This window comes from Marmota monax, unplaced genomic scaffold (assembly GCF_021218885.2).
Source record: "Marmota monax isolate L192 unplaced genomic scaffold, Marmota_monax_Labrador192_F-V1.1 WCK01_AAM20220418_F8-fsc00002, whole genome shotgun sequence".
Taxonomy (NCBI): Eukaryota; Metazoa; Chordata; class Mammalia; order Rodentia; family Sciuridae; genus Marmota; species Marmota monax.
The window spans coordinates 18,342,086-18,368,851 of record NW_026693571.1 but is presented as its reverse complement, the minus strand read 5'-3'; the positions used below and the strand labels follow the sequence as shown (position 1 = coordinate 18,368,851).

The following is a 26,766-nucleotide window of genomic DNA, read 5'->3' as shown; positions in this document are numbered from 1 at the left end:
TTAATTTTATAATAGTTTCATTAAAATTCTAGAAGTACCCTCTTTCAATTTTTCTCTTTATATATTGCAAGTAAATAATCAAAGAGGTGAAGAAGCACAAAGGAACATTGCTGAGGGTGCTCATACTCCATCTTCATTATCTGGGATCTCAAAACAAGAGGACACAGCGGATGCTGAAACACAAAGCATTAAAATATTGAATTGACCAACTTGCCCATGCACATACAGGTAGTAAAAACTAGTTGTAAGTTGTGCATTTAAAGAGAGTTGTCCACTCATCCCCATTTCTTATCTCTATATTATTCTCTCCCCTCCCCTTAAGGACATCAGAAAACATCTCTGGAATTAAGTCCAGTGGGTGACTAGTAACCATGTGATCTGATTGCAGTAATGAGAAGCAGAGACAATAAGGCAAGAGATGACTTTGAGTAGTTATCTCCTTTGGGCCCACAGTTGCAGAGTTCATTTCACTCTGTGACTTTGAGTCTCACTATATGATATTGCTATGAAATCTTTATCAGGCCACTTGTTGGTTTGGTGGGAAATGGAGGATTCCCATGGCCCCTGGCCATTTTCTAATTGTGAATGGCTACATGAGGATAATAACTATATTCCATTTCATATGTCAACATCTTTCTTTTGGTTCTCATCTCTTGTGGTATTATGTCCTTACTTTATTAGGTGTCAAACTACTCTCCTACAGGGAAAACAAAATATGTTATGCATTGTATATTGGTAAATTCCCTAGATGTGTACAGTATTCTTAATCCACTATTCTAATGCATATGTGTTAGGGATTTTTGTTTATTATTCCATGTTTTTATTTATTAATTAATTTAAACTATTTTTTAAAAAACTGATCAACTTTCACATTTAAAGCATTGTATCTGATGTGGGGTTATAATTAGAAATGTGATATTCAAGAATTCATCAGAGGGGCTGGGGCTGTAGCTCAGTGGCAGAGTGCTTGCCTAGCCCATGTGAGACAATGGGTTCAGTCCTTAGCACTGCATAAGAAAATGAAAAATAAAATAAAATAAAATAAAGACATTCTGTCCATCTACAACTACAAAAAAAATTTAAAAAGAATTCATCAGATGAATAACTTTTCATGTAATTATAATGTAGTATTTTACATGTTTTCATGGGGGAATTAAAAGGCAGAATGGGAGCAGAGAAAGTATAGGTAGCTTAGAATAATGGAATCTTGGAGGCCTTGCTGCAGTGTGATTTGGATAATGTCCAGGAGTTGGAGACATGGATTTTGGTTGGGGTGGGTATGGGTAGGGATGGGTGCTAGTATGAAGAACTACAGGTATGAAGTTTCAGAGACAGGCAACTCTGACATCATTCTTTGAGGTCCAGGGTTTGAGAGAAGGATCAAAAAACCTTAAGTTGACTGAAGCATTGAATGTATGGGTAAAATGTTAAAGTGTGAGCATAACATGGAAGATTCATTTAGAGAAAGGAGTAGCTAAAATCCAGGAGAATCTGCTCAGTTCTAACTGACTAGGTGATCCTGGAAAGACATTATACTTCTTTGGTTCTTAGTTTTATTCTCCATAAGTGAGGGTGACAATGAAGTGACCTTAGAGGTTCCATGAACTTATAAACTATAAAGTCAAAGCTCAAAAGGTCCCTTTGCACAAAAGTTTCTACAAATGGCTTGTTCATGGGATTGAGGTATGTCAGCAGTGCTCTACCCTGAAGTCTGTATAAGCAACAGAGTCTTGATCTATATCTTCTTTCCTCTGGAAAGTTCATGCAGATCCTCATACCACATTTTATTCTGCTACCATGCACACACTGCCTATGTTAAGAAGAAAAATGTTAGTTTTTTTTAATGATTTATGACAAAGTCTAATGTTTATGTTTTGTAAATACTTATCAAGTCAATTCTAAAAAAGTTAAATTTAAAGAGAAGTAACATTTCCTGATAGGCCATTTGAGCAATGTAAATTGCTTGAGGTCTTTATTAATATGGTAATGAAATGCTTTCTTCCAGGATAAAGTTCTGGAAGTAAGCTTCAAACTGGGGAGGAAAAATCTTCAAAATTAACATATGGGGCTTATTTGTAGTAACCACCTTTCAGAATCAATGGGAAGGGCAGAAGTGGAAACTTTTCTGTTCTTTTTATGCTTGCAAACTATGAAAAAGTGGTCAACCTATAAATAAAAACATGCTCTATATATTAGCAAAATGACTATCTCATTTCTTTAAAAAGTCAGATGGCATTATGCAATTCCACCTGCTACAAGTTGGGTGATTTGGGTCTTTAATATTTTTGAGAACACAAATTAAATATGCATGAAATTCTGTGTATTATGTAACAATCTTCTATTTCTCTAGGATAAATGATAAATGGATTTTAATACTCTTTCACTATTTTTTATGAGTTGTTCAAAACATTATAAAGCTCTTGACATATCATATTTCATACATTTGATTCAAGTGGGTTATGAACTCTCATTTTTACCCCATATACTCTTTCACTATTAGTGACCAATGAAATGCATTTATTTGAGTAGTATCTGGGTACAGGAGTGGAATATTTAGCTAAAACTTTCCACAAACAATGTTTTGCTAATTAAGGGTCAATTAAAAAATTCTGTGAATCTGTTTGGGTCACATTGTCATAGGAAACATAGCTCTTGTCTCATTTGCTTTGATCTCTATATACATAAAGTCACAGGTGGCATCATAGAGCTGGAAATTGTCTTCAAGGTGACACAACCCATCATCTGTGTTTTTCAGATTTTTAGATCTGAGTTAATTCTAGTCAATCCAGTCAATGCACTTTTAATAATTTCAACCAAACTTTATTATTGGTTTATTTAAAAAAACTGTAAGGTGGGATTTCACACCAATATCATATAGTCAGGCTCAGGAAAGGCAAGGTAATATCCTGAGGAGATCTGGTTCTCTTCAGGTGTAAAAGTTCTTGCATTTTAATTTTTTATAAGGAAAATATTTTTGGAGTCAAAATCTTTATATTCACTACTCTATACAAGAACGAACTCTTCCTTGCATGTTGGATTTTTCACTATTTGGGTTCTTGTATACAGTCCCAATTTCTACGATGCCTTGTACTCTGATGATTCTTCTTGTTATAGACCTACAAGTTCCCAAGGCCAATGGATACCTTCTTCCTGAGGGATCATCCTATTCTATTCATTAAGAAATGAGGTCTCTTTCCCCTGAATCTTGAGTTTTGAATTTTTGGCATCACATCTAGCTCCACGCTGCAGTTATTCATGTATTCAGCATGTTGCATTCAAGGGCCAAATGGGCAATGACCTAAAGGCAGTGATTAGATTTGCCAGTGTGTCTAGCACAAACTCTTAGGTGCTTCATGAATGCATGAAGATTGGAAATATTTCTGAAATGTCAAATAGTAAACTGTGATTGAAAATAAACCCATAAAAGCAGGGTTTTTTTTGTAGCTACTTAATTTTATGCTGAAAGGTCATTTTAAAACTTTGGGCTTTTCAGTTTGGTAATCAATTTACATTTTAATCTCTTTGTCATATATATGCTAGCAGTTAAACTGAAAACAATGAAAGCTTATTTTCACAGTGCTTTTTCTTTCACTGATCATTTTTATTTTTACATTTGCATATGGTCTCTCAAGAGAGCAGGAACCCTAATCCCCATTTTGTAAACAGGAGCAGTGGCACAGGCCAAAGCAGCCATTTGGGCTACATAGTGACTGAATGGAGGCCTGGGCACTCTTCAAAACAGACTCACAGCTCTTTTATTGCTGCCCCCTAAACCATTTCTCACAATTGCCCACTTTCACACTTGATCTATGCCCTCTCATGTTTTATAAAATTTTGGGTAAAAGTTGCATGTGTAAGATACACAGACACAGACACAGACACCCAGATGTATGTATGTGTGCACTTGCATGCACACACACAAATACTCACCAATGTCCACCTTGGAGCAATTCAAATGCCTTATTGATACTTTCAAAAGGCAATTTATGGGTTATAAGTGGGTCTATATTGATTTTCTTTTGAAGGTAGTCAGTTACCATTTTAGGAATACAGCTTCTGGTTTTATACTCTGTAGAATGAAAGGAGAAAAATAGCAAGACCTGAAAATAACAAAACTAATCAAAGAATCCAATGAACTATTTGTGTATAAAACTGGCAAAAGCATTCATGGGAGAGGTAGTTAGCCATTCACCTTTTGATCCTTTATCTTGGCACCAAAAGCAAAGGCAATTTATTCCAGATCCTCCACATCTGGGTGCTGCTCAGGAGTGTTAAGATCATTCAGAGTCATTGAGGAGCCCTGTATAGGTAAGCCTAGTGGACTGGCAGAGCAGACACAATGCTGTCATGGCCCCCAGCTCTGCCCTGTCATCAGGACACTAATTTTTTCTAAACCAATTTAACTTCTAGCTGGTTCAATTTGAGTTACCACAGTTTCCCACCACTTAAGGATATATATATATATATATATATATAAACACAAACTTCACAAACCTAACATTTCAATCTTTGAAATAAACCTAATTGTGTAGTGGTGTTCGAGGGCAGGGAAGTAGAGTAGCTGTGTTAGGTGCTGTTGGAATCCTGCCTAGATCCCATTTACTATAATCACCAGGAGCAAGGCAGATGCAGGGATTGTTTTCTCCATTTTTATATCTGTGAGGACTAAAGTTTAAAGAGCTTAAATATGTTTCACTGATTGTATTAATATATATTTTTAAAATTTTCCATATTTTAAAATGCTTTGACATATTGGGGGCTTGGGGACCTGGGGAAGAACCATTCCTTCCAAGTTAATTAGTTCCAAGGGATAGTAAACAACTTGCCTGACATGCACACCAACAAGCCCAAGACTTTAAGCCCTATCCCTCCCCTTCCCTTTTATCAGGCTTCACAGTGGGACACTATATCCCTGTTTTAAATTACCCCAGGGCCAGTTACCAGATAACTAGAGAACACCCTGTAGCTCAGAAACCATTGAAATGATTTCAAGTTAATTCTAAAATTTCTGAGTTTTCTTACTCTGTCTTCTGTTCCTTTCAGTAAATATCACAATAAAGTCAGTGACTCATGATTCCCATGTCATTTTGAGACTAGAGCATAGGATAGGTAGCTGATTATCAAAGAAAAGGAAGTGGGTAGATAGCACTTTCCCATTAACTGTTGGCTAACACCTCCCCCAGGCAGGGGAAAGAGGCGTTTTTTCTAACATAAGCTATCAGCCCTTGGGCTGCTCTTTTCCTGTCTTTTGCTCATATAGTCAAGATAAGAAGAGGAGAAGGCATGAGAAGAAAGGAAACCTAAAATCTAGAAAGAGGTAGGATACCCGCCTTCCATGGATACCAGCTCTGGGTCTCTTCCCTTTTAGAGAAGTCTGTGTCTGTTATATCCCTTAAATAAAATTTGTTTTCTTTCCTTGGCATTTCTTGGGTGTTTAATCTTCAATAACAGGGAAACAAGGACCTGATCCTGATTTTCAATTTCTATCTCCTGATTGAGCCTAGTGCTTCCTTGTATGGCCCTGCATGGAGTGAAGTGCCCCCTTCTCTTAAGAACTGAGGGATACTCTTCTTTCAAGGCAATTATATATGTGTATGTCTTCTTATGATAGTTGATTAAAATCCTGGGGATGGAGGTATATTTTACAACATTAATGTACATTTAGAAAGTATAAAGTTAAAGGTAGAATCCAGGTCTTTATATTCCTGGCACAGTTCTTTATAGCCATTTAGAATTTATTTAGGACTATTATGAAATGCTAATTAAGATGAAGTTAGCAGTGTGTAGTGGCACATAGTCCCTCAGAAGGCTGAGGCAAGAGGATCAGGAGTTCAAAGCCAGCCTCAACAATTTAGCAAGGCCCTAAGTAGACTCTGTCTCTACATAAAGTATAAAAAGAGGCAGGAGATATGGCTCAGTGATTAAGCACCTCTGAGTCAATCCAGTGCCCCACCCCCCAAAAAAAGGTTAAATAAATCAAATTCAGAAGGTTAAGGGTCCTCTTTCCTCTCTTATGTGAAAGCTAGAGAAGATAAAGGAAAATAGAGATGGGGTTGGAGCTCATGCAAATCAAAGGGAGATCAGTAGAGAAAAGAGACCAAGGGGTGGGAGGCAGGGAGGGAAAGGGAGAGTGCTGGAGAGTGATATTGGCCAAATTATATTGTTATATTTTGTATTGTGTGTATGTATGAATATGTAATAAAATATCTCATCAATATGTACAATTATAATGCACCAATAAAAATGTGGGGTTGGGGGAAGATGGAATTAAAAAGAAAACATGAACTCTGTGAAAAAAAGAGATAGCCAGCTTATTCTTTATCTAGAACCCAGGCTACAAAATTTTTCTGTTTCTTAATAAGTGTATTAACCAGTTCCCAATGCTATGCCTGAGATAAATAACTTAAAAGTTATCATATTTCTGGAGGTTTCAGTTCAAGATTGGAGAGGGGTAGGACATTACTTTGGGCCTCTAAGACTGCACTAGATGGGGAACATGAGTTAGAAAAAAACCTGCTTACATCATGAGTCAGGAAGCAGGGGAGAAGGAGAATGGAGTCCCACCAGAGTCCCTTTTGAGGGTATGCCCCCAAAGACCTAAAGACCTCCCAGAAGACCCACCTCTTAAAGCTCCACAACACCTGCCTTCTACACATAGATCTTTGAGGGACATTCAACTCTAAACCATAGCAATAGGTCAATTGGACTAAAATGTTGGGTTATAACATTATTGGTATGCAAGATTTTTGGTAACTAAGAAATCTACCAAATGAAAGTGAGTAAAAGGAAAAGACCTAACCAGGATGCTTTTTTCAATAGCTATTTTATTATTGCATTTTTCTACATCATAAGGTTCTATTTTTATTTTTTGAGCTCATACAAACCTAGGTTAATGTTTTTCTGATCAGTTTTATTTTTTGACTGTGGAGTTTTTAAACATTGCAATGGAGATTTCACCTAGGTAAAGCTACAAGGCCTTTACTATTTTCTTATGTGTTGTACGTTTGTGTGCACTCTTGTGTTTTGTGTTGTATGTCTGTATGTGCGTATGTCCATATTTCTTATATGAGGAGCGCTCATGAAAAAATGGATCCGAATTATTATTATTTTTTTATTCACGTGATTTAAATGGTTTAATTTAAATTAGGTAAACAGCTGTTAAGGATTGTTTTTAAAGGTGGTTAACAGATCTGTTTGTTTACTAGTTTAAATTAGGTAAAAGGCTGTTAAGGATTGTTTTTAAAGTAGGTTAACAGATCTGTTTGTTTACTTTCACCTTTCCTTTTCATTATATTTAATAATTCTTTTCAGGATAATGTCTCTTTAGCATCATTGCCAGAATTCCTATCTCCATCCCAGTGCCGGTGAAGAACTCAACAAGTAATGCTCAATCAAAGAGTCAACTTACTTTGGGAGGAAACGGATTTTGGGAGGAAATGGACATATTGATAGATTCCTCTGCTTTGAACTGCTTGCAGAACTTGCCTGGACTATGTAACTATCGTTTGGTGCAGCGAATTGTGGTAATGCTGGCATATCTTTGCTGATGGTGTCACTAGTGATGCAATTTTTCCTTGCCAGCGCACCCCATGTTAATTGTGGTAGTGCTGACATATCTTTGCTGATGGTGTCACCAGTGATGCAATTTTTCCCAAGGAGCCGTCAATTGGCTTGGTGTCGTGGCATTTCTGTATCCTCCTCCCTTCTGCTAGTGATGGTCTAAAATTTGGGGGCCAATGGCTTATGCTGGACCGGTAGTCAGTGACGGGTATGATCCAATTGCAGTGGTATCAACCTAAGACAGGAGGCTGACGCCTAAAGGTCAGTTTTCCGATGACGGGTAAGAACCATATGTTGAATTGGACAACCTACCAGGCACGGTCCATAAGCCACATTAACCTCACTCCCCCACTGGCACCAAGGCCAAATTTGGGGGCCAACAGAGGTGAGGCAAAGAACCTCACCCCCCCACTGGTGCATAGACCTATCCACAAGTATGGCTGTATGCTGGACCGGTAGTCAGTGACGGGTATGATTCAATTGCAGTGGTATCAACCTAAGACAGGAGGCTGACACCTAAAGGTCAGTTTTCCGATGACGGGTAAGAACCATATGTTGAATTGGACAACCTACCAGGCACGGTCCTTAAGCCACATTGCTTGTTGTTTAATTAATCAGAAGGGGGGAGATGCTGGGAGCCATTAGCCAAGTAGGTATGACAATTTACTTGCCAGTGTACCCCATGTTGCTGACATGTTGCAGTGACATTGAATGTAGGTGACCTTGCTCAAGGACCAAGGCAGATTAGGGTGTTCCCGGTTTTAAGATAATCGTGTTTAGGGCGTTCCCAGTTTAGGTTCCAGGTTTAAGGTTTAAGATTATTCCTGCTGGGAATAGGGCGTATCCTGCTGCCTGAGTTCCCCTTGAGTTCTCACGGGATTCAGACAGTATATTTTGGGAGACAGAAGCCCAGTGGAGGTGGATTTGGGCAGAGAACGTGGATTTCCCCAGAACGTGATTGTAGACGGCTGGTGTGAGTTTGGGAATAAAGAGTTGCTGTTTGAATCTACAAGCTGTGTGGTGGCTCGTGATTGTGTGCCCAGCCAGACTGCGGCATTTGTGCCCAGCCAGACTGCGGCAAATTTTGTTGTGATTTTCCTTAGTGTGTTTATATATTGTGTGGGGGAAGGAGATATGGAAGATATGAATGTCAGAAAAAAGTGAATAAATTCCTCCATAAAATCAAGGATAATAATATGGTTTAGATATGATTTTAGCATGCCCCTCAAGGGTTCACATATTGAAATTTACTCCATAGTGTGAGATTTCAAGGGAGTAGAAACAATCCAACTATGGTGTTGTACAAGGGGAAATTGGAGACATTTGGAGAAGAGATATCCAAGTATGACTCCACATTGGAGTTGCCTGTTTTGTTCTGAAGAAGACACTTAGGGTCATTGTTGAGGTGAGAACTAAGGGTCAACACAGCAAGATTTTCTTCTCATCTTATTCTGTACTGGGGAGTGGTTCAGAAAAATATTGTAGCTCTCCACCAATTACAGAATGTGAGGGTGCCAATGAGCACCCCAAAATGTGACTCTTCTGTATCTTATTAATGATGTTAAGCCCATCTACTTTTGCTCCTCTAGGTAATAAATATGAGTGTGGGGAGGTAAAGGTGTACTTTCCTATTTTTGGTACATTGTCTTCTATTTCCTTTCAAAGAGGATTATTTTTCCTATGTTCCTTCCCCTCCACTGCTTGCCAACGAGCACACAGGATGTATAGGTTTCTGGAAAAGGCAAAATGAAAGTAAAATACTCACTTCCCAAAGCACCACCTTTCAGGGTTCTCCCAGAGAGAAGCAGCGTTGGGTCAAAAATGAGTTGTGAATTTGTGGGTGCTAATCCAATAATCACAGCCACTCCGTAGCTTGGGTGGCACGATTCCAAAGTTGCGACCTAATTTCAGAGATGGATGGATTAGCTTCTCAGCAGCCCTAAATCTTCAACTCACAACTGCAGAACGTGTTCTCAGGGAGGATGTATGGGAAAAATCATATAGAATAGGACAATATGCAGGACACTCACTATGATTTGAACAAATTGCTTAAATTCATTATGATTAATGAAAGTTTTTCAATCTTTTAAATGAGGATGATGTTACTACTCAGCTAGTAAAAATGATATACAGTTTAGATGGGATAAAATATATAAATTACTTGGCACATTACTAAGTATAAAAGATGCGTTCATTTTTTTTTTTTTTTAGTTATAGTATTTTTTTTTGGTGGGGGGAGGTACTGTTGTACATGCCTGCAATTTCAGTGACTCAGGCAGGAGAATTGCAATTTCAAGGTCAGTCCCAGTAACTTAGTGAGAGCTTTCTCAAGATAAAATAAAAAAAGGGGGGGGGGCTGGGGATGTAACTCAGTGGTAAAATGCCTTGAGTTCAATCCCCAGTTCCAAAATAAAATTAGAGACAATAATAATAATTTTATCAGGGCTGAGGTAGAGTGCATGGTTATATGTTCCTGACTTCAATCCCTAGCACCCAAACAATTTCAACGTGCCCACACCAAAAAAAAAAAAAAAAATAGGCAAAGCAAAACCAAAATTATAGTAATGTCTTCGTGAAGTAATTATAGTAATGTCTTCATGAAGTTAATGTGTACACTCATATTGACAGGCAGTGCTTCAAGAACACTTACCATGGTATCAATAAGTCCAATGGCCTCGAAGGCAAAGTCAACACCTTTGCCAGTCATTTCTACCACCACCTCCTGGACAGGTTTCTTGAGTTTTTGAGGATTAAGGCAATCAGTGACTCCTAATTCTCTTGCCCGAGGAAACTTCTCCTCCTTGATGTCAACCCCAATGATCCTAGAAGCACCAGAGGCTTTGCAGGCCATGACGACAGCTGAGCCAATTCCTCCAAGTCCAAAAACCACACAGGTGGAACCTGGGGTGACCTGCAAATTCAGAGGATAGAATATAATTAGGCATCCAAAGCCGATGCTCTTGTGTTGAAAGAACTTTCCTCTTGTGAGGCAAGAAAAGGCCTCTTTGGCTTTATCTGTGATGGAAGAAGTTCAGAGAAGTTTAGAGAACGGAGTTCAATTAGATGTTATATAGACAGTGTCACTGAAAACAACACAGAAGCACATTCTTACCTTTGCAATGTTAAATACAGCTCCAAAGCCTGTAGGGACCTCACAGCTTAGGATACAGACTGTATCCATGGGAGCATCATCATCAATTTTCCCCACTGCAATTTCATGTACCACAGTATATTCAGTGAATGTGCTTGTGCCATAAAGATGATAAATCTTCCTTCCTCTGCAGGTAAATCTGCTGGTTCCATCTAACATTAATCCAGTTGGAGGAAGAATACTGTGCCACAGATACATAGTGACAAAAAGAGAAATAAAGGACTTAGCTCTAAGTCGATAATTGTACCAATGAAAGCAAATGGGGTGAAAGAAAGTTGCCGCAGTCTGGCTGGGCACAAATCACGAGCCACTTGAAGATTCAAGCACCAACGAACTTTATTTTTAGAACCCACGCCCCCAGGTCGTCCACGCAAACTCTCCAGGAACTCCCCAAGAACTCCCCAAGAGCTCCACCTGAACTTTGGGAACTTTGCCAGCACTCAACTGGAACTCAACCCGGGAACTCCACCCACGCGAACTCTCTAGGAACTCCGCCCAACCGGAACTCATCCAACCCACGTGAACTCTCTAGGAACTCTGGGAGAGCTCAAAAATAGCAGGCACCTGAGGCAGCAGGAACCACTTGTTCTAGCAAAATGCCAGGCACCATCTTGACCTGGCCGTGGCTCTCAACAGAAAGTCAAAGAAATTGAAACTAACCTTTGCTTCAAGCAGAAGTTGCTCTTGGGGTGCAAGCAAGAACTACATTCTCTGCACTCTGGAATAAGGAATATTAAGACTTTATCTCCTAAGGAAAAAGAACAAAGAAAATGATTACCAACTTGGGTGGAGACATGGAATGTAATAAACCCCACCTTTATCTATAAGATATTATTCATAGTAAATGTTTGTGATTGGTTGTAATGAAAGTTATCATTATCTTTGAAGTCATTCATAATTTCATTTTGGAATAGAAACAAATCAATTTTAATGCAAATGGATCTTCAAAGTAGAAAAAAGTGGGGGAATTTATGTCTCATAAAATTGGATTCAAAGGTAAGACAGTGGCATCAATATATGTGGTATAAGGCTCCTCTGTTTTGACAGCATTTTTTTGTACTGGAGATTGAATTACTCCTGGGTACTCTATCACTGAGATACATCCCCAACCCTTTTTAGTTTTTATTTTGAGACAGGATCTTGCTAAGTTACTTAGGCTTACCTTGAACTTGCCATCCTCCTGACTCAGCCTCCCAAGTAGCTGGGATTACAGGTATATGCCAAAGTGCCTGACTTATTTTGGTAGTGTTCTATCCCAGGAGAAAGATCAAGTTTGCATTTAATATGTACTTGATATTTGTTGAAACAATGAGTTAATTCTCCAATACTAATACAAGAATTAATATTCATTATGAAATATTTATAACTGAACAAGAGTCTAAAATTTGAGGGAAGGCTTCCTGTGTCCTTAATCCTTACTCTGCCATTAAGCAGCTAAATTAACAAAATGATTATCTTGCCAAGGCTTCTATTTACTCACAAAGTGGTTTTAAAATATCTATGTGTTTATTGTTAGAATAATATGTAACATAGTAGGGTTTTTGAAACATGAACAGTATGAAAATGCAAATACAAAGCCCGAAAGAAACTTTTATAAATGATAACTTATTCCAGACAATTTATAAGATTATTATGTGTGTGTAGAAAAAAATTTTCAATCATACATATTTTAAATTTACTGGTGTTACAATACATTGTATATATTTTCAATTCTTAGTTTAATTTTGGGTATAATAGATTTGCCATAATCTGTACGGAAAGGAGTAGATTCTGTTTCTTTTGGGGGAGGGGAGGGAGGGTACCAGGGATGGACTCGGGCACTCGACCATTGAGCCACATCCCCAGCTCTATTTTGCATTTTATTTAGAGACAGGATCTCACTGAGTTGCTTAGCGCTTTCCTAAGTTACTGAGGCTGGCTTTGAACTCGCGATCCTCCTGTCTCAGCTACCCAAACCCAAACTGGAAGATTGTATTTTAGGTTACTTATATCATGCACTGTATCTGGTATGTGAATGCATTTTAATGTTTTTGTGAAAGTATGATGGATTCCGTATTTTACAGTGCTGTTGGGGAATAATTAAAAAGCTAATTTGAATAGGAGTTGACACCCTATCTGGCCCTTACTTACCTGGTTTCACACTGGTTACACCTTCTCCAATACTCTCCACGATCCCAGCTCCCTCATGACCCAAAATTGCAGGAAATGGTACTTCGTTTTTTCCTTCCAGGATGTGCTTATCTGTACCACAGGTCCCAGAGGATATAATCTGAAAGGTGATTACGTGATTGGAGATAAAATGCCTTGTCATAAAATTATTGAATCTTTCATAAAAATGCAATATTTCCAACTTTAGAGGCAGAATATATTCTTTAAAACTTGGGCTATACATTTGAGGCGTTATTGATTGTGTCTCTATAATAGAACTGTTTCAGGAAAAGGACCAAAGCATTTGGTTTATCAGTCTATATAATTTCCCCTAGACCTCTTTAACATCATAAACACCACTGAATTATTTTCTGGCTCTTTGTCAAGAGGAGCTATGCATTCTGTGAGATATGATGAAGCACACAACCCAAACTTGAGCATCTGTTTCGATACATACACCCTAATGGAAGAAACCCTGGGTGATAATATTTATGCTGTTCTCCCTGCCTTGCCCTCTACCTGCCAGTAGAAGAAGCTGAAACACAAGGCTTTTCATGTTAAGTCCCCACCCAGATCTTGGCGTGCTACTTCATAACATGCAGTTAATATCCAAAAGAATAGGTGAAAGCCCCCTCCCTTTCCCCCAATATTCTGCTTTGGTGCACAGTTTTCTTTCCTTTTTCTCTTTGTAATCAGTCTCTTTATCCAGCTATTCTAGTATCAAAGGTAAGTTGGTTTTCCCCCAGGGTATTGAGATTTCACAGCTGAAAGGAGTTGGTGGCAAATCAAAGGTTAGCCTCTCATTTCACATTTCACTTGGTACACTCATAAGGCACTATTTCCATTTAGATTTTTCTCTTCCCTGTTTTTTCTCTACTCAACAGTCATTGACCCTGGAGCTTTGGTACTTTTTGCAAATCTGATTGCTCAGTTCCATGATGACTTATTTTCTTATTCCTTTTTGATCTTTGGAGGTTGAAAATATTTGTTTCTATGGTTTCTGCTGTGTTTGCTCAGGCTTTTTGCTTGCATAACTGTCCTGCAAGCTCATGTCTCTCTGCCTTGAGTTTCGTCTGCAGGAACTCTCTGATTAATCATGCATCTTGATATTCAATCCCTATTCTATCAGAAAAATAACTGGCTAGGTTTCTCTACAAATAAAAATAATTTTCCTTTTCACTCTTTTGTTTGTTTTTCAAATTACTTTAGGCTATTCTTCTGTCTTTTGTACTTTGAATGAACTTTATGGTCTATACCCCCCCCCCACACACACACCCCCAAATTTCAGTGAGCTATTTGAAATGTCCCTGGTTTTCTAGTAGCTAGGCTTTGGCACACTGCATAATCTAATTCAAAATAAAATTTGAAACCAAGCACCTTATTTATGAAATTAGAACTTAACTAGCAAGATTATTTTCAAGTATAACTGAGAAATTCTACATAGAGTATTCAGCTTTCAGTTGTGGCAAGCAAGGCTTTTCCAGATTCAACCTTCCAAGGATAAGTAAAAAAGCTGGGCACCATATATGCAACAGATGACAAGCCATGGGATAAATTCAAATTGAGTTTCAACTGATTGAATGTAATGTTAATTCAGTGACATCCTACAGAAATGTATAACCTGAATCTAACATGAAATAAACTGATCTCACATGAAATAAACTGAATAGAATTTGTTAGTCACCTATGTGTCACTGTAAACAAAATGTCTGACAAGAGCAACTTGGAGTAGGAAGGATATGTTTTGATTCATGTTCTCAGAGGATTCAGCCATTGGTCATCTGCGTTCAAGGCAGAAACACCATAATGGAAGGATGAGGCAAAGGAAGGCTGTTCAACTCATGGCAGCTGGGAATGGGAGAGAGAGAGGGGCTGTGGAAAAGATCAACCCTCTGTTATGGTTTGTATATAGAGTATCCCCAAGAGCTCCTGTGTAAATGCAACAATATCCAGAGGTAAAGAATTGGCTTATGAAAGCTATAACCCAATCAGTTCATCCTAGTTTGAACCGACAAACTGCGTGGTAATTGTAAGCAGATGAGGCATGATTGGAAGAGATGGATCACTGGGGGTGTGCCCTGAAAGGATGCATTGCCCCTGTGGCCCCTTCCTTGCTTGTTCTTTCTGCTTCTGGGCCCAAAGCCTCCTCCAAGATTCAAGGCAAACTCTTAGCTGTGAGCTGTAAAAATTATAAAACAATTTACATGCTTCCAATATACAATAGCACAGAGAAAACACCCATCCAAAAGGGAGGAATAGGGGCAAGAAGGAATGGGACCAAAGCAAAGTCAAAACCCAGTGGGGCAAATGTTAAGTTCCCAAACTCGATGTCCAGAAACTGAAGTATGTGGTGGTTGGCTTGCAGTCTGGCCAGACAAAGCATTAAAACTGGAATCAAGGAAGTAGGATTGTTGAAGAGACTACCACCACTAAAAAGAAGTTAATTGTCTTGCAGAATGACATAGTGTTATAGTTTAGATGTGAGATGTCCCCCAAAAGCTCATGTGTGAGATAATGTAAGTGTGTTTCCTCTGTGCCTTGTATATTGGAAGCATGTAAATTGCTTTATAAGTTTTATAGGAGCTGACAGCTAAGGGTTTGCCTTGAGTCTTGTAGGTGACTATGGACTTAGATTTTAGAGCAATGCTGGAACTATGGAGATTATAGGTACTCTTGTAGATGGACAAAAATGAATTTTGCATTGTGAGGTAGTCATGAGATTTTGGGGTCCCAGGGATGGAATGTTATGATTTGGATCCGGAATATTGCCCCTAGAAGCTCATGTGTTAGTCAATGCAGTAATATTCAGAGATGAAATGATTGGATTATGAAGCATGTGATCTCATTAGTGGATTATCTTATTTGATGGATTAATAATTTCAATGAATTTACTGGGAAGTGATGAAAAACTATAGGTAGGTGGGTCATGGCTGGAAGTAGTTCATTGAGGCATGGCTTCAGGACTATATCTGTCCCTGACACTAGCTCTTTCTCAATTTCCTGGCTACCCTGAACTGAGCAACTGTGTTCTGCCATGCCCTTCTACCATGATGTTTTGTGTCACCCCAGGACCAGATCAATTGTTTTAATTCATCATGGATTGAGTCCTCTGCAACCATGATCCAACATAAACTTTTCCTCCTCTTAAATTGGTCTTTTAGGTATTCTGGTCATAATGATTAAAAGCTGACTAACAGTTTCTTACAAAATAAATGCAAAATTTCTTTAAAAAATATATTTTGCCCTTCTATTTTAGATTTTATTCCAATATGTCTGATGGTACAAGGTGAAAATTCTTTGAAGATGAGATGTGAAATGGAAGAGGAGGATTCAATGCATAAGTGTACTGGTAATTCTGATAAACATTTGTGATGAAGAATTATAACATTTTGGGTCATTTCAATGAAATAGTGAACAAGACCAAGGGTAGTCAAGAAATTTTGAAGAACAAATTATAGGACTTATTCTGAATGAAAATATAAAGCTATGATAATGCAAGCATTTGGTTTTGGTACAATGATAAATGTACCAGTAGTTTAATGGAGCAGAATTAAAATTAAGAAGTAGACCCAGACGTACTAGCCATTTGATTTAGAGAAAAGGTGGCACTAATGTGTAGGGGTAAAGGCAGAATTTTCAAATAACTAGGTCAATTTGTTATATAAGTAGGAAGAAAGTTAATCTTGGACTTGTACCTCACAGCAAACACAAAAGAATTATTGCCAGGCATTTTTTACTTGTAGATCTGAATGCTAAGTGTAAACCAATTAAGATTCTAGACAAAAACAAGGAAATTATCTTCCTGATCTTGGGCCAGGGAATGATTTCTTAATTGGGACATAAAAGGTGCCATCAGACATAAAAAATGTTATGAATTTTGCCTCTGTTTATTTAATGAAGGAAAAAAGAATTGACTCTCCATAGCTAACAGGAATAAAATAAAAAGGCATCAAAATCCCTTAAATGTTGCTACTGAGAACTTTTAGTGAATTACATAGAAAGCATTCTAACATCAGTGGTAAAAACTGTTTTACCAGATAGGTAGTGTCTAACCCTATCAGTGTCAAATCTGACTCTATCAGAAAGTGTTATTTTACATCAAAATGTGTTTAAGATGGTTTATCCATTGCCAATGACCATGATAGAGAAAAAGATGCCAAAGAGAAAAAAAAAGAGTATTCAGAGGAAAAATATTAAGAAATGATTTCCCCTAGTTAATAAAATGAAATAATAAAATAAATAATAAAATAATAATAAAAGGTAAAACAGGAACCAAATTTCCATATCATGTATCAGGTACGTGTAAATTTTTCTGCAGGTAATAATCGGAAATTGATTGTTCTACAAAATGCTCTACTTTAAACAAGTGTAAACTGAAAGTCTAAAAACTTACTATGATTAATAATAAAGATTTGGAAGCAGGAACTGGCAATCCAGTGCAGATAGTCTTGGCCATGGTAGGACAAGATGTAGTACTATTTTCTGAAACCTAGCAGAAGAATCTTAGATGGGGCAAAGCCCTCTTACAGCCAGAATGTTTAAAGACGCAGAAACTGGAGACTAAAAGTAGAATCTCATACCGTTCTTATGTTTGTTAATCATATAAACACATTTAAAAAAATTTCTGAATGTAGGTTCACTCATTACTAACAAATAGGATCTACCCAGTGTATTTGATTCTTGAAGTAAATTATGTATTATAGGTGAATTTTAATATAAGTGAAGCATCAAATGGTTGAATCTAGGCAATTATTAAAATTTCCCACTGATGGATATTTTCTCAATTTGTATTTAGTTTTAGAACAAAAAAACTATTAAAAAAGAGTAATGCCCTTTTAAAGGCATTTAATAGTTTTGAAGAGATAATTTGGAGATAGCTAAATATTTTGTGTACAAAGTAAAATTTGCATTTAAGGAAGTATTAATTTGTGTAATTCAGACTAAAGAATTTACCTTGAGTATCTTTTTTAAGTCAGGTACATCAGCAAGAATTTATCTTACTCTTTTAAAATATATATATGTGAGATTGTCTTTATTTCGCCTTTGTTTTTGAAAGATAGTTTTGCTGGATTTCTCTTGGTCGACAGTTTTTTTTTTTTCTTCAAACAATTTGAGTGTGTTATCACATTGCTCTCTGAACTCTATTGTTTCTGATGTTAAATCAATTGTTAGTCTTATTGAGGTTACCTTCTCTGTGATGTGTTCTTTTTCTCTTGTGCTTTTTGATTTTCTCTTTGCCTTTTTATCTTATTATGTTAAAAACACTTATTATGATTTCTACATGCTTAATGAAATATTAAGTGTACAATACATTATTGGTGACTAAAAGTACAATGTGGTACAACAGATCTTAATTTTTTTTTAAACTCAACTGAAGGAAGAATATACACAGAGGAGAAAAGACAGTCTCTCTAATAAATGATGTTGACTTGTTTAACTGAAACTTTATTCTTACTGATTAGTAACTCTCCATTTCCCTCTTTCTCCCAGTTCTAGAAACTACCACACTAGTCTTTGGTTCTATGAATCTATTTTAGATATTTGATATCAGTAGAGTCATATATTATTTGTCATCCTGAGATGCACTTATTTTGCAGCATAATGTTCTCAAGTTTCATATATATTATCACAGATTGCAGAGTTTCCTTCTTTATAAAAACCAAGTAGTATTCCAATGTATGCATAAAGCACATTTTCTTTATTCATCTGTTGATGGATAAACTTCTTTATTCATCTGTTGATGGATTCATCTGTTAGGTTGTTTCCATATCTAGGCTATTATGACTAGTGCTGACATAAGCGTGGGAGAGTTATATCAGCAGTATTTACATACTGATTTCAATCTTTTGGATAAATATCCAGGGGCTGCCTTATGTGGCTATTCTATTATTTAATTTCTTGAAGAAATCTCCATATTATTTTTATTATGGGTACCACAATTTGAATGCCCATCAACAGCAAGCAAGAGTTCTAATTTCTCTACATCCTTGCTAAGAGTTGATATCTTTTGTTTTTTGATAATAGACAACCTAACAGGTATGAGGTAATACCACATTGCAGTTTTGATTTGCATTTCCCTAATAATTAGCAATTTTGGTAAACATTGAACATTTTTTGATAAACACATTGACCAATTGTATGTTTGCTTTGGAAAAATGCATATTTAGATCCTTTGCCCATTAAATTCTTTTTGTGCTATTGAGTTAATAGAAGTTCCTTATGTAGTTTAGATATTTACCCCTTATTATTTATATGGTCTGAAAATATTTTCCTCTCATTCTGTTGGTTGCCTTTTCACTCTGGTACTTATTTCCTTTCATTTCTTCATGTCCACGAAGTCATTACCAAGACCAATGTCATAAATATTCCCTTTATGTTTTATTATAGTAGTTTTGTAGTTTCAGGTCTCATGTTTAAGTCTTTAATAAATTTGAATTGATTTTTGTGTACAGCATGAGAAAATTTCCAATTTCAACCTTTTGAATGTGGATATTCAATTTTCCCAACATTATTTGTTAAAGAGACTATCTTTTCCCCATTGTGTATTCTTGGCATACTCGTCAAAGTTTATTGTTTATGTGTAAGTTTATTTATAGTCTATTTCATTGGCTCATATATCTACTTTATGCCAATACCATATTGTTGTGAGAGAAAAAGAAGAAGGAGGAGGAAGAGGAGGAGGAGGAAAAATATAGATGAAATAAAAAGCAGAACAAAAAAGGAAAAATTATATAAATATAAGTCAAGAGGGAAAAATTAGAAAAAAGAAAAATCCAATTAAAGAATAAAAACAGAATAAGACAAAAGTAAGAGAAAATGGTGATATATAAAAAGTAATGATAAAAGAACACATGGAGGAAAGAAAATGGGTCAAAAATTCTTCTTAGCCAAGGTTCTTGGAAACATCTCTCACCTGTTCTTTAAGATTGGAATCTGCCAGGTATGGTGGGCAGGGTTATTGGTTGCAGCTGCTGCTTGTTGCCATGCCTCTCAGTTGTCACCAAATGAGTTGGGATGAAAGCAGGCTGTGCCCCACTTTTCTCACAAAACAGGTTAAGGAACATTTACAATGCTCATATTCCCTCCAGAGGTTTTTAGACTGTGCCATCAACTTCCAGGGCTCATCTATAGTCCCTCACCTCCTCAAATATTTACACACTTATTGTTACTTTGTTTCCACCTCCTGGAGAAGCAAACTAGGGCTAGTTATCTCTTGAAAACCACCTTGAAATCCCTGTTTAGCATCCTTTTGTTTCAATTTAAAGAACTCTTATTTATTTATTTATAAGATCCATCTAGTGGTGATGAACTTCCTTGGATTTTGTTTTGTTTGTGAAAGTCTTTACTCTTCTTTTTTTTTTTTTTGGAGGACAGTTTTGTGGGAAATAGCATTTTTTCGTTTGTTGGAATTTTTGTTTTGAAAGGACCTTTTTGGGCCTTTTTAAGAAACCATGGATAGCTTTATTGAGATTCGCTTGTATGTGACTAATCACTTTTTTTTTTCAAATCAGCATAAATATATATATTTATTTATTTTTTATTAGTTGCTCATGGTAATTTTCTCTTTAAATTTTGACAATTTGATTAAAATATATCTCAGTATAGATCTTTGAGTTCATCTTATTTGGGTTTCTTGGCTCATTTTCTTCCCTGGATTTGAGAAGTTTTCACTCATTATTTCTTTCAGTAAGCTTTCTAATCTTTTCTTTCTTTTGTTTAGGATTTCCATACTCTATAAATTGGTCTGCTTATTGATATCCCGTAGTTTCTTTAATCTTTCTTTAATCATTTACTTCCTTTATTTTTTTCCTTGACTGAATTTTTTTCTAACCTGAGTTCACAGACAATTTCTTATGGTTGGTCTATTCTATTGAACCCCTTTAGTAAAATTTTAAGTTAGTTATGGTATTCTTCATCTCCATGATTTTTGTTTGGTGAATTTTATGTTTTCTATCACTTCTTTGAAGTTCTCATTCTGTCCATGCATGGTTGTCTTAAAGTTTGTGACCATCTTTATTTGTTAAGTTCTCTTCCTATAAGTTATATATCCCCATTTCATAAGTGTCAATTTCTGGAAACTGATCTTGTTGCTTTATTTGGTACAACTTTGCTTTATTCATATTCCTTAACTCTCTGGGTTGGTGTCTGCCTGATAGACAAAACAGGCCCTTCCCCAGGCTTCATGAACTGGACTTGTAAAGGAGAAGCCTCATCAGTCCTTAGGGTAAGATATTCTGAGGGCCTCTGCCAACTTTTCCTCCTCACAATGATGGGGACTGTGATTTTTATCTGCTTACGCTGCACTGAGCAGGCAGAAAGATTGGTGGCATCTATTAGCACAAGCTGCCAACTTTGTTCCCCTCCAGGAGACTAGGCTTTTCTGAACTTGTCAGAGATCCAGGACTGGTGAGACAGATTCTAATTTTTTAGATAGCATAGAGAAGTTGAGCCACTGTAGGCACAGTTAAATATTTTCCCTCCCAGGAGGGAATATAAAATCTGGTATTGTTTTTATCCACTTCCCCTGTGTTGAGCAGAGGGGAGGTACTATAGCATCTTCCAGCCCTTGGATACTGTTTCTATTCCCCTTCAAGTAGATTGATTTTGGTAGGTTCATTAGAACTTCCAGGTTGAAAGATAGAAGTCAGTTCTTTGCGGGAGTCTCCTTAGAAAAGCTGGGGGATTTTAACATGTAATCACTTCATTCCCTCCCCTGGATGAAGCTGGGAGCTGGGGTAAGTTTTCCTAATTGCATGGTACTGCTACAGGGGTAGGCTCTTTGGCAAGAAGATGTTCTGAATCTCCTTAGGGTGAGTCTGATTTCACATTTTCCATGGAAGCAGAAAACTTTCTGCTACTTTCTGGATTTCTCACAAAGGAAATTTGTCCAGGAATTGTTGCTGCTCAATTAGTGTCTTTGTTTTTTGAGGATGGGGATGATCTAAGGTTCCTTCTCTACCACTTTGCTGACATAACTCTATTTGGTTTTCAATATAGCCTTTGACTATGATGTTTCAAGGCATGAATCTCTGAGTTTATCCTACTTGGAGTTGATTGAGCTTCTGGATGTATAGATTAATTCTTTCAGTATATTTGGAAATATTTTTAGCAATTATTTCTTCCAGTGTTTTTTATCTGCCCTCTTTTCTCTCTCCTCTTCTGAAATATACATCATGTATACATTGATATGCTTGTGATTTTCCACAGCTCTCTGGTGGTATGTTAATTTATCTTCATTTGTTTTTCTTTTTTTGTTATTTAGATTATATAACTTCAAAGGATCTATATTAAAGTTTGCTGATTATTTCTTTTGCTTGCTCAAATCTGCTCCTGAATGCCTCCTATGAAAATTTTATTTCAGTGGTTATACTTTTCAGCTCAATTTTGTTGCTTTAAATATGAATCATTGACATCTTTAAAAATAACGTCAATATTGTTTTATTTAGTTTTATGAACATTTATAATAGCTGATTTTAAGTCTTTACTAAGTCCAACTTCTGAGACCTCTGAAAAGCAACTTAAATTACTTGCTTTTCACCCAGTATAATTATCAACTTTTTCTTTGTATGTCTTAGGATTTGTCAAAAACTGAATATTTAGATAATAAAATAGTAACTCTGGATTCTGATTAGTCTCTTCTTCCTATCCCCTTCCAATCCTTTCATTGTGCTTTTTCTAGTGTCAGACTTAGGTTTTCAGTTTTTTCCCCTATATTTTTATTTTTAAACCTGGCTTCCTAGAATTTTCCCCTGGGTCAGCATCTTGAGGAATGTTTCCCATTCTTCACCATGTTAGTAATAATTAGCAGCTTTCAAGTGCCCATTTTGGTTGCTCCTGAGGGAAAGATGCCTAGTGCTTATCCATAGTCTTTTGGACCTCCATGGATGAACATGACCTCAGTAGACTCCTTTTAATAGTATCCTTGGCTGGCTCTCTGCATTGAACTTGCTGCTACCAGTTTCATGAAGCTTTCAATCTTCTTAATTGCTCATCACTAAGATCTCTGATATGATTTGGATATGTTTTGTAGCCTTGAGGTTCATGTGCTTGAAACTTGGCCCTCAATATAATAGTATTGAGAGGTGGATGTTATGGTTTAAATAGGAGATGTCCTCAAAAGCTCATGTGTGAGAAAATGCAAGAAAGTCTGGAGGTGAATTGATTGGGCTATGAGCATTCTAACCTAATCAGTGAATTAATTCTCTGATAGAGATTAATGGGTGGTAACTGTAGGCAGGTAGGGTATGGCTGGAGAAGGTGGGTCCCTGTGGGTGCACTTTGGAATATATTTTTTGTCCTTGTTGAGCAGAGTTCTCTCTCTGCTTCCTGTAGCTATGTAGCTCTGTTCCCAGATGCTTTCCCCTGTCACACCCTTCTGCCATGATGTTTTGTCTCCCCTCAGGTACAGAGTAATAGAGTTGGCTGTCTTAAGGACTAAGACCTCTGAAACCATGAGTCAAGTAAACTTTTCCTCCTCTAAAGTTGTTCTTGTCAAGTCTTTGGTCACAGCAAGAAAGAGCTTACTAAAACAGTGGTGATAATTTTAAGTGGTGGGTTCTATTGTGAGGTGATTAGGTAATGTTGACACTAAACTCATGAATCGATTAATGTGTTTCTCAATAACTAATAACTTATAGTCTCATAGGAACGAGTTAGGTCTAGCTGGACTGGATTAGTTATTGAGAGAATTTCTCCTTCTATTTCTCTGCCATGTTGTAACACAGCATGTTGTCCTCACCAAAAACTAATCACTAGAAACTAATCATGTTAGCACCATGCTCTTTGACCTCTGAAACTGTGAGTTAAATATGTCTCTTCTTAAAAATAAAGTATCCAGTATAAGGTATTTTGTTATAGCAACAGAAAACACACTAAGACAATCTCTAATGTTTTTGACAATCCCTTCAGACATGAGTCTTTTCATACTCTTTTCCAAATAAAGTTAGCCCCCTTAGCAGGGCTGCAGAATTATGAATCTTTCATGCCTATTTCTGTGGTTAAAATTTCTACATTAATGCAACAAAGTTGGGGGTGAAGGCAATGACTTGTTACCTAAAATGACACCTTTGCCCTATGAGTTGGTAAATTCTTGCAAGGGACTGAGTTGTGTCCAATTCATATTCATATTGAAGCCCTGACCCCCACGTGATGAGGTATTTGGAGATGGATATTTTGGTGGGAGGTAATTAAGTTTAAATGAAATCATGAGGGTAGGACACCCATCGCCAGATTACTATCCTTATAAAAAGAAACCAGACAGCTTGCTTGTTTTCTCTACCATGCAAGGACACGGCAAAGAGATAGTCATTGTGAGCCAGAGTCATCACCAGAGTTCAACCATGCTGACACCCTGATCTTCTAGACTTTCAGCCTCCAGAACTGGGAGAAAACATGCTTGTTTGAACTACTATTCCATTATAGCCTGAGTATGTTCATACAGTTCTCATCTTGCCCTGCCTGGTGTGATCTTCTTCCTTACTAGTGAGCGCTGGGGATGAAGGTGGGTGATTTGGGTCAGGTATCCTAGAAATGATGCATCTAGAGTGGAGACTCCATAGGTAGAAGCTGGGTTGGGGAATGGTCTCAGTTTTCTCATCCATTCCACTGGGAGTAGAGAATCTGCTTATTGTTATCTTACTCCAATTTCCTGCTGCTACACCAGAATGTCACAGATTGCGTAACTTGTAAACCACAGAATTCTTTTTGGCTCACAGTTGTGGAGGCTGGATCTAACAGTATGGAATCTGGTACCCCACAAGGGCCTCCCCTCTGTGTCTTAATATGGCAGAGGGCTAAGTGAGCATGTGTGAAACAGAGAGAGAGGTGTGGGTGCTGATTTTACCCTTTTATCAGGAGCCTACTTCCATGATAACTAACCAACTCCCACAACAATAGTCTGGATCCATTCATGAGATGATAGCTCCGTGACCTAATTTTCTCTTAAAGGTATCACCTCCCAATACCCTTAAATTGGCAATTAAATTTCAACATGAGTTTTGGAAGGGGCAATCAAACCACAGCAGTTATAATCAGAATACCTTTATAATTGTGAATAAAAGAGGTTTATGATTCAATAATTGCTCATGTAGATTTTCAAAATTTAAAAAACAATAGTATATTTAAAATATTTAGTGACATTTCAATATTTATGTACCTTATGTTTCTGACATTTTCACACAATGCAATGATCTTACTATTAAATACAGTAATACAGAGCTGGTGTAAATCGTAGGAATTCTTGATTTTCTTTAAATATAAAATGTCATTTTTTTCTCTTAAAATGCAAAATAATTATAAACACACATCTGTATTCATGCCTACTGAAAGTCTCATTTATATTTACCTTAATTCGAACTTCACCAGCTTTTGGTGGATCAACTTCAACTTTCTCAATAGACAGGGGGGCATTTGTTGTCCAGGCAATGGCTGCCCGGCATGTGATAACCTATGTATATAAAGATAAAATGACAAAGTGGTCTTATTCCTATTAATCTAAAATTGAGTGAGACATTTAGTTACATTCCCACTTACAATACTGAATTGTCATTCTGCTTTATCACTTTGAAATATAGATAATAGAGTTCATTCATTGAGAATAATCACATGTATATTTTTATACATGAATAATATAAATTGGGAGACAAATGATTTATATATATACACACACATATATATCTATATTTATATATGTATATCTATATATCTATAGACATATATCTATATCTATATGATTATATATGTGTACACATATATACCTATATATGTATATATCTATATCTTTATATATCCATATAGATATGTAGTCTCAAAATTGTTTTATCCCAGTTATATGATTGATACTTAGGGGATTTCTCATCTGTATTCCAAATGTCATGAGATATTAATGTTGCCCAACTGGTTTATGGATCCCAGTTCAGTTTTCTGAATCTAGATTTCTATATTGTAATTTCTAATACTAATCATCTATTTAAAATAGAGAAAACTGGAATTTATTGTGAAAAGATTATTATAAGAAAAGAGAAATAGGAAAAGAAATATTGTTAATTTTGGAAATAGGAAAAGAAATAGTGTTAATTTTCTTTCTTTAGCCAAGTTCATTTCCATAAAACATCATGCAGAATATTGTATTCTATCTTCATAGTTTCTTGTGCCTTATAATCTTTATTCATTTACTGCATTTTTATTTTAAAATCTATACACAGCTCAAGCTTTGATAGCTATCTATTGATTTTTCTATATTAGTAGGTGGCTGTATTTGGTGGATTCTTTTAGCATTAGAAAGATTTTGTTCTACTTTACAGAAGGATTAATTGTTTTTTAAATGATAAGAGTTCTTACTTTATCACAATTGTGAATTTGTTTTTTAAAAGTCAATTTACAAATGACCAGGAATACTTCCTCTGTGTAAAGCATGGTGTATATATATTCACATGGTATCTTTAACAGCCTTAAAGTACATCTACTGACAAGAAGATTAATGAAGCTATGTTTGAAAAGCAAACCAACACTTACTTTGTTGGATGTTTCAGTGAAGAGTTTTCCTTGCTCCATCTTTCCTTATGGCTGTTTTACAAGTGAGAACTCTGTCTCTTCTCACCAGCTTTTATGGAGCCTTAGAGTTTCCTCCCACCTGAGAGTGACTCATCTACTACATAGCAACCAAGGGAGGAGGGAAGGGAAAAGGGGAGAAATAAAAGGTTGAGTAAAGGATGAAAGAAAATGCAAAATATGAAACTGAGGAGAAGGATGAAGAAGAACAAATCTTGAGGAGAAAAAATGGAGAGCTAGTGAAGGAAAAAGCGGAAAGTAAATAAGGGTTTCAAAAAGAACATGAAAAAAAAAAAAATGAAGGGAAAGTAGCAACCTCCCCCAAAGCATATATTGTGTTTTTTTTTTATTTTAAATTT

At 36.6% G+C, this 26,766-nt stretch overlaps 1 protein-coding gene across 1 annotated transcript; it reads right to left on the bottom strand.

Moving 5' to 3' along the window:
• LOC124102756 (alcohol dehydrogenase 1-like) lies at window positions 1-26,448 on the bottom strand. The gene is made up of 9 exons (XM_046459220.2): window positions 26,372-26,448; window positions 25,203-25,304; window positions 12,842-12,980; window positions 11,372-11,459; window positions 10,673-10,892; window positions 10,211-10,471; window positions 9,326-9,461; window positions 3,931-4,069; window positions 1-173 (listed from the first exon to the last, which is right to left on the bottom strand). Exons 1-9 carry the CDS (start codon window positions 26,408-26,410, stop codon window positions 149-151), a joined length of 1,149 nt encoding a protein of 382 aa, XP_046315176.2. The 5' UTR covers window positions 26,411-26,448; the 3' UTR covers window positions 1-148.
• Window positions 26,449-26,766: the final 318 nt, after the last annotated feature.

Coding starts and splice junctions, on each gene's coding strand:
- LOC124102756 (XM_046459220.2), bottom strand. CDS start 26,410: ATGGAGCAAGGAAAACTCTTCACTGAAACATCCAACAAA. Junction 25,305..26,371: donor TCACTGAAACATCCAACAAA/GTAAGTGTTGGT, acceptor TTATATACATAG/GTTATCACATGCCGGGCAGC. Junction 174..3,930: donor TTGCTCCAAGGTGGACATTG/GTGAGTATTTGT, acceptor TTTGTGTTTCAG/CATCCGCTGTGTCCTCTTGT.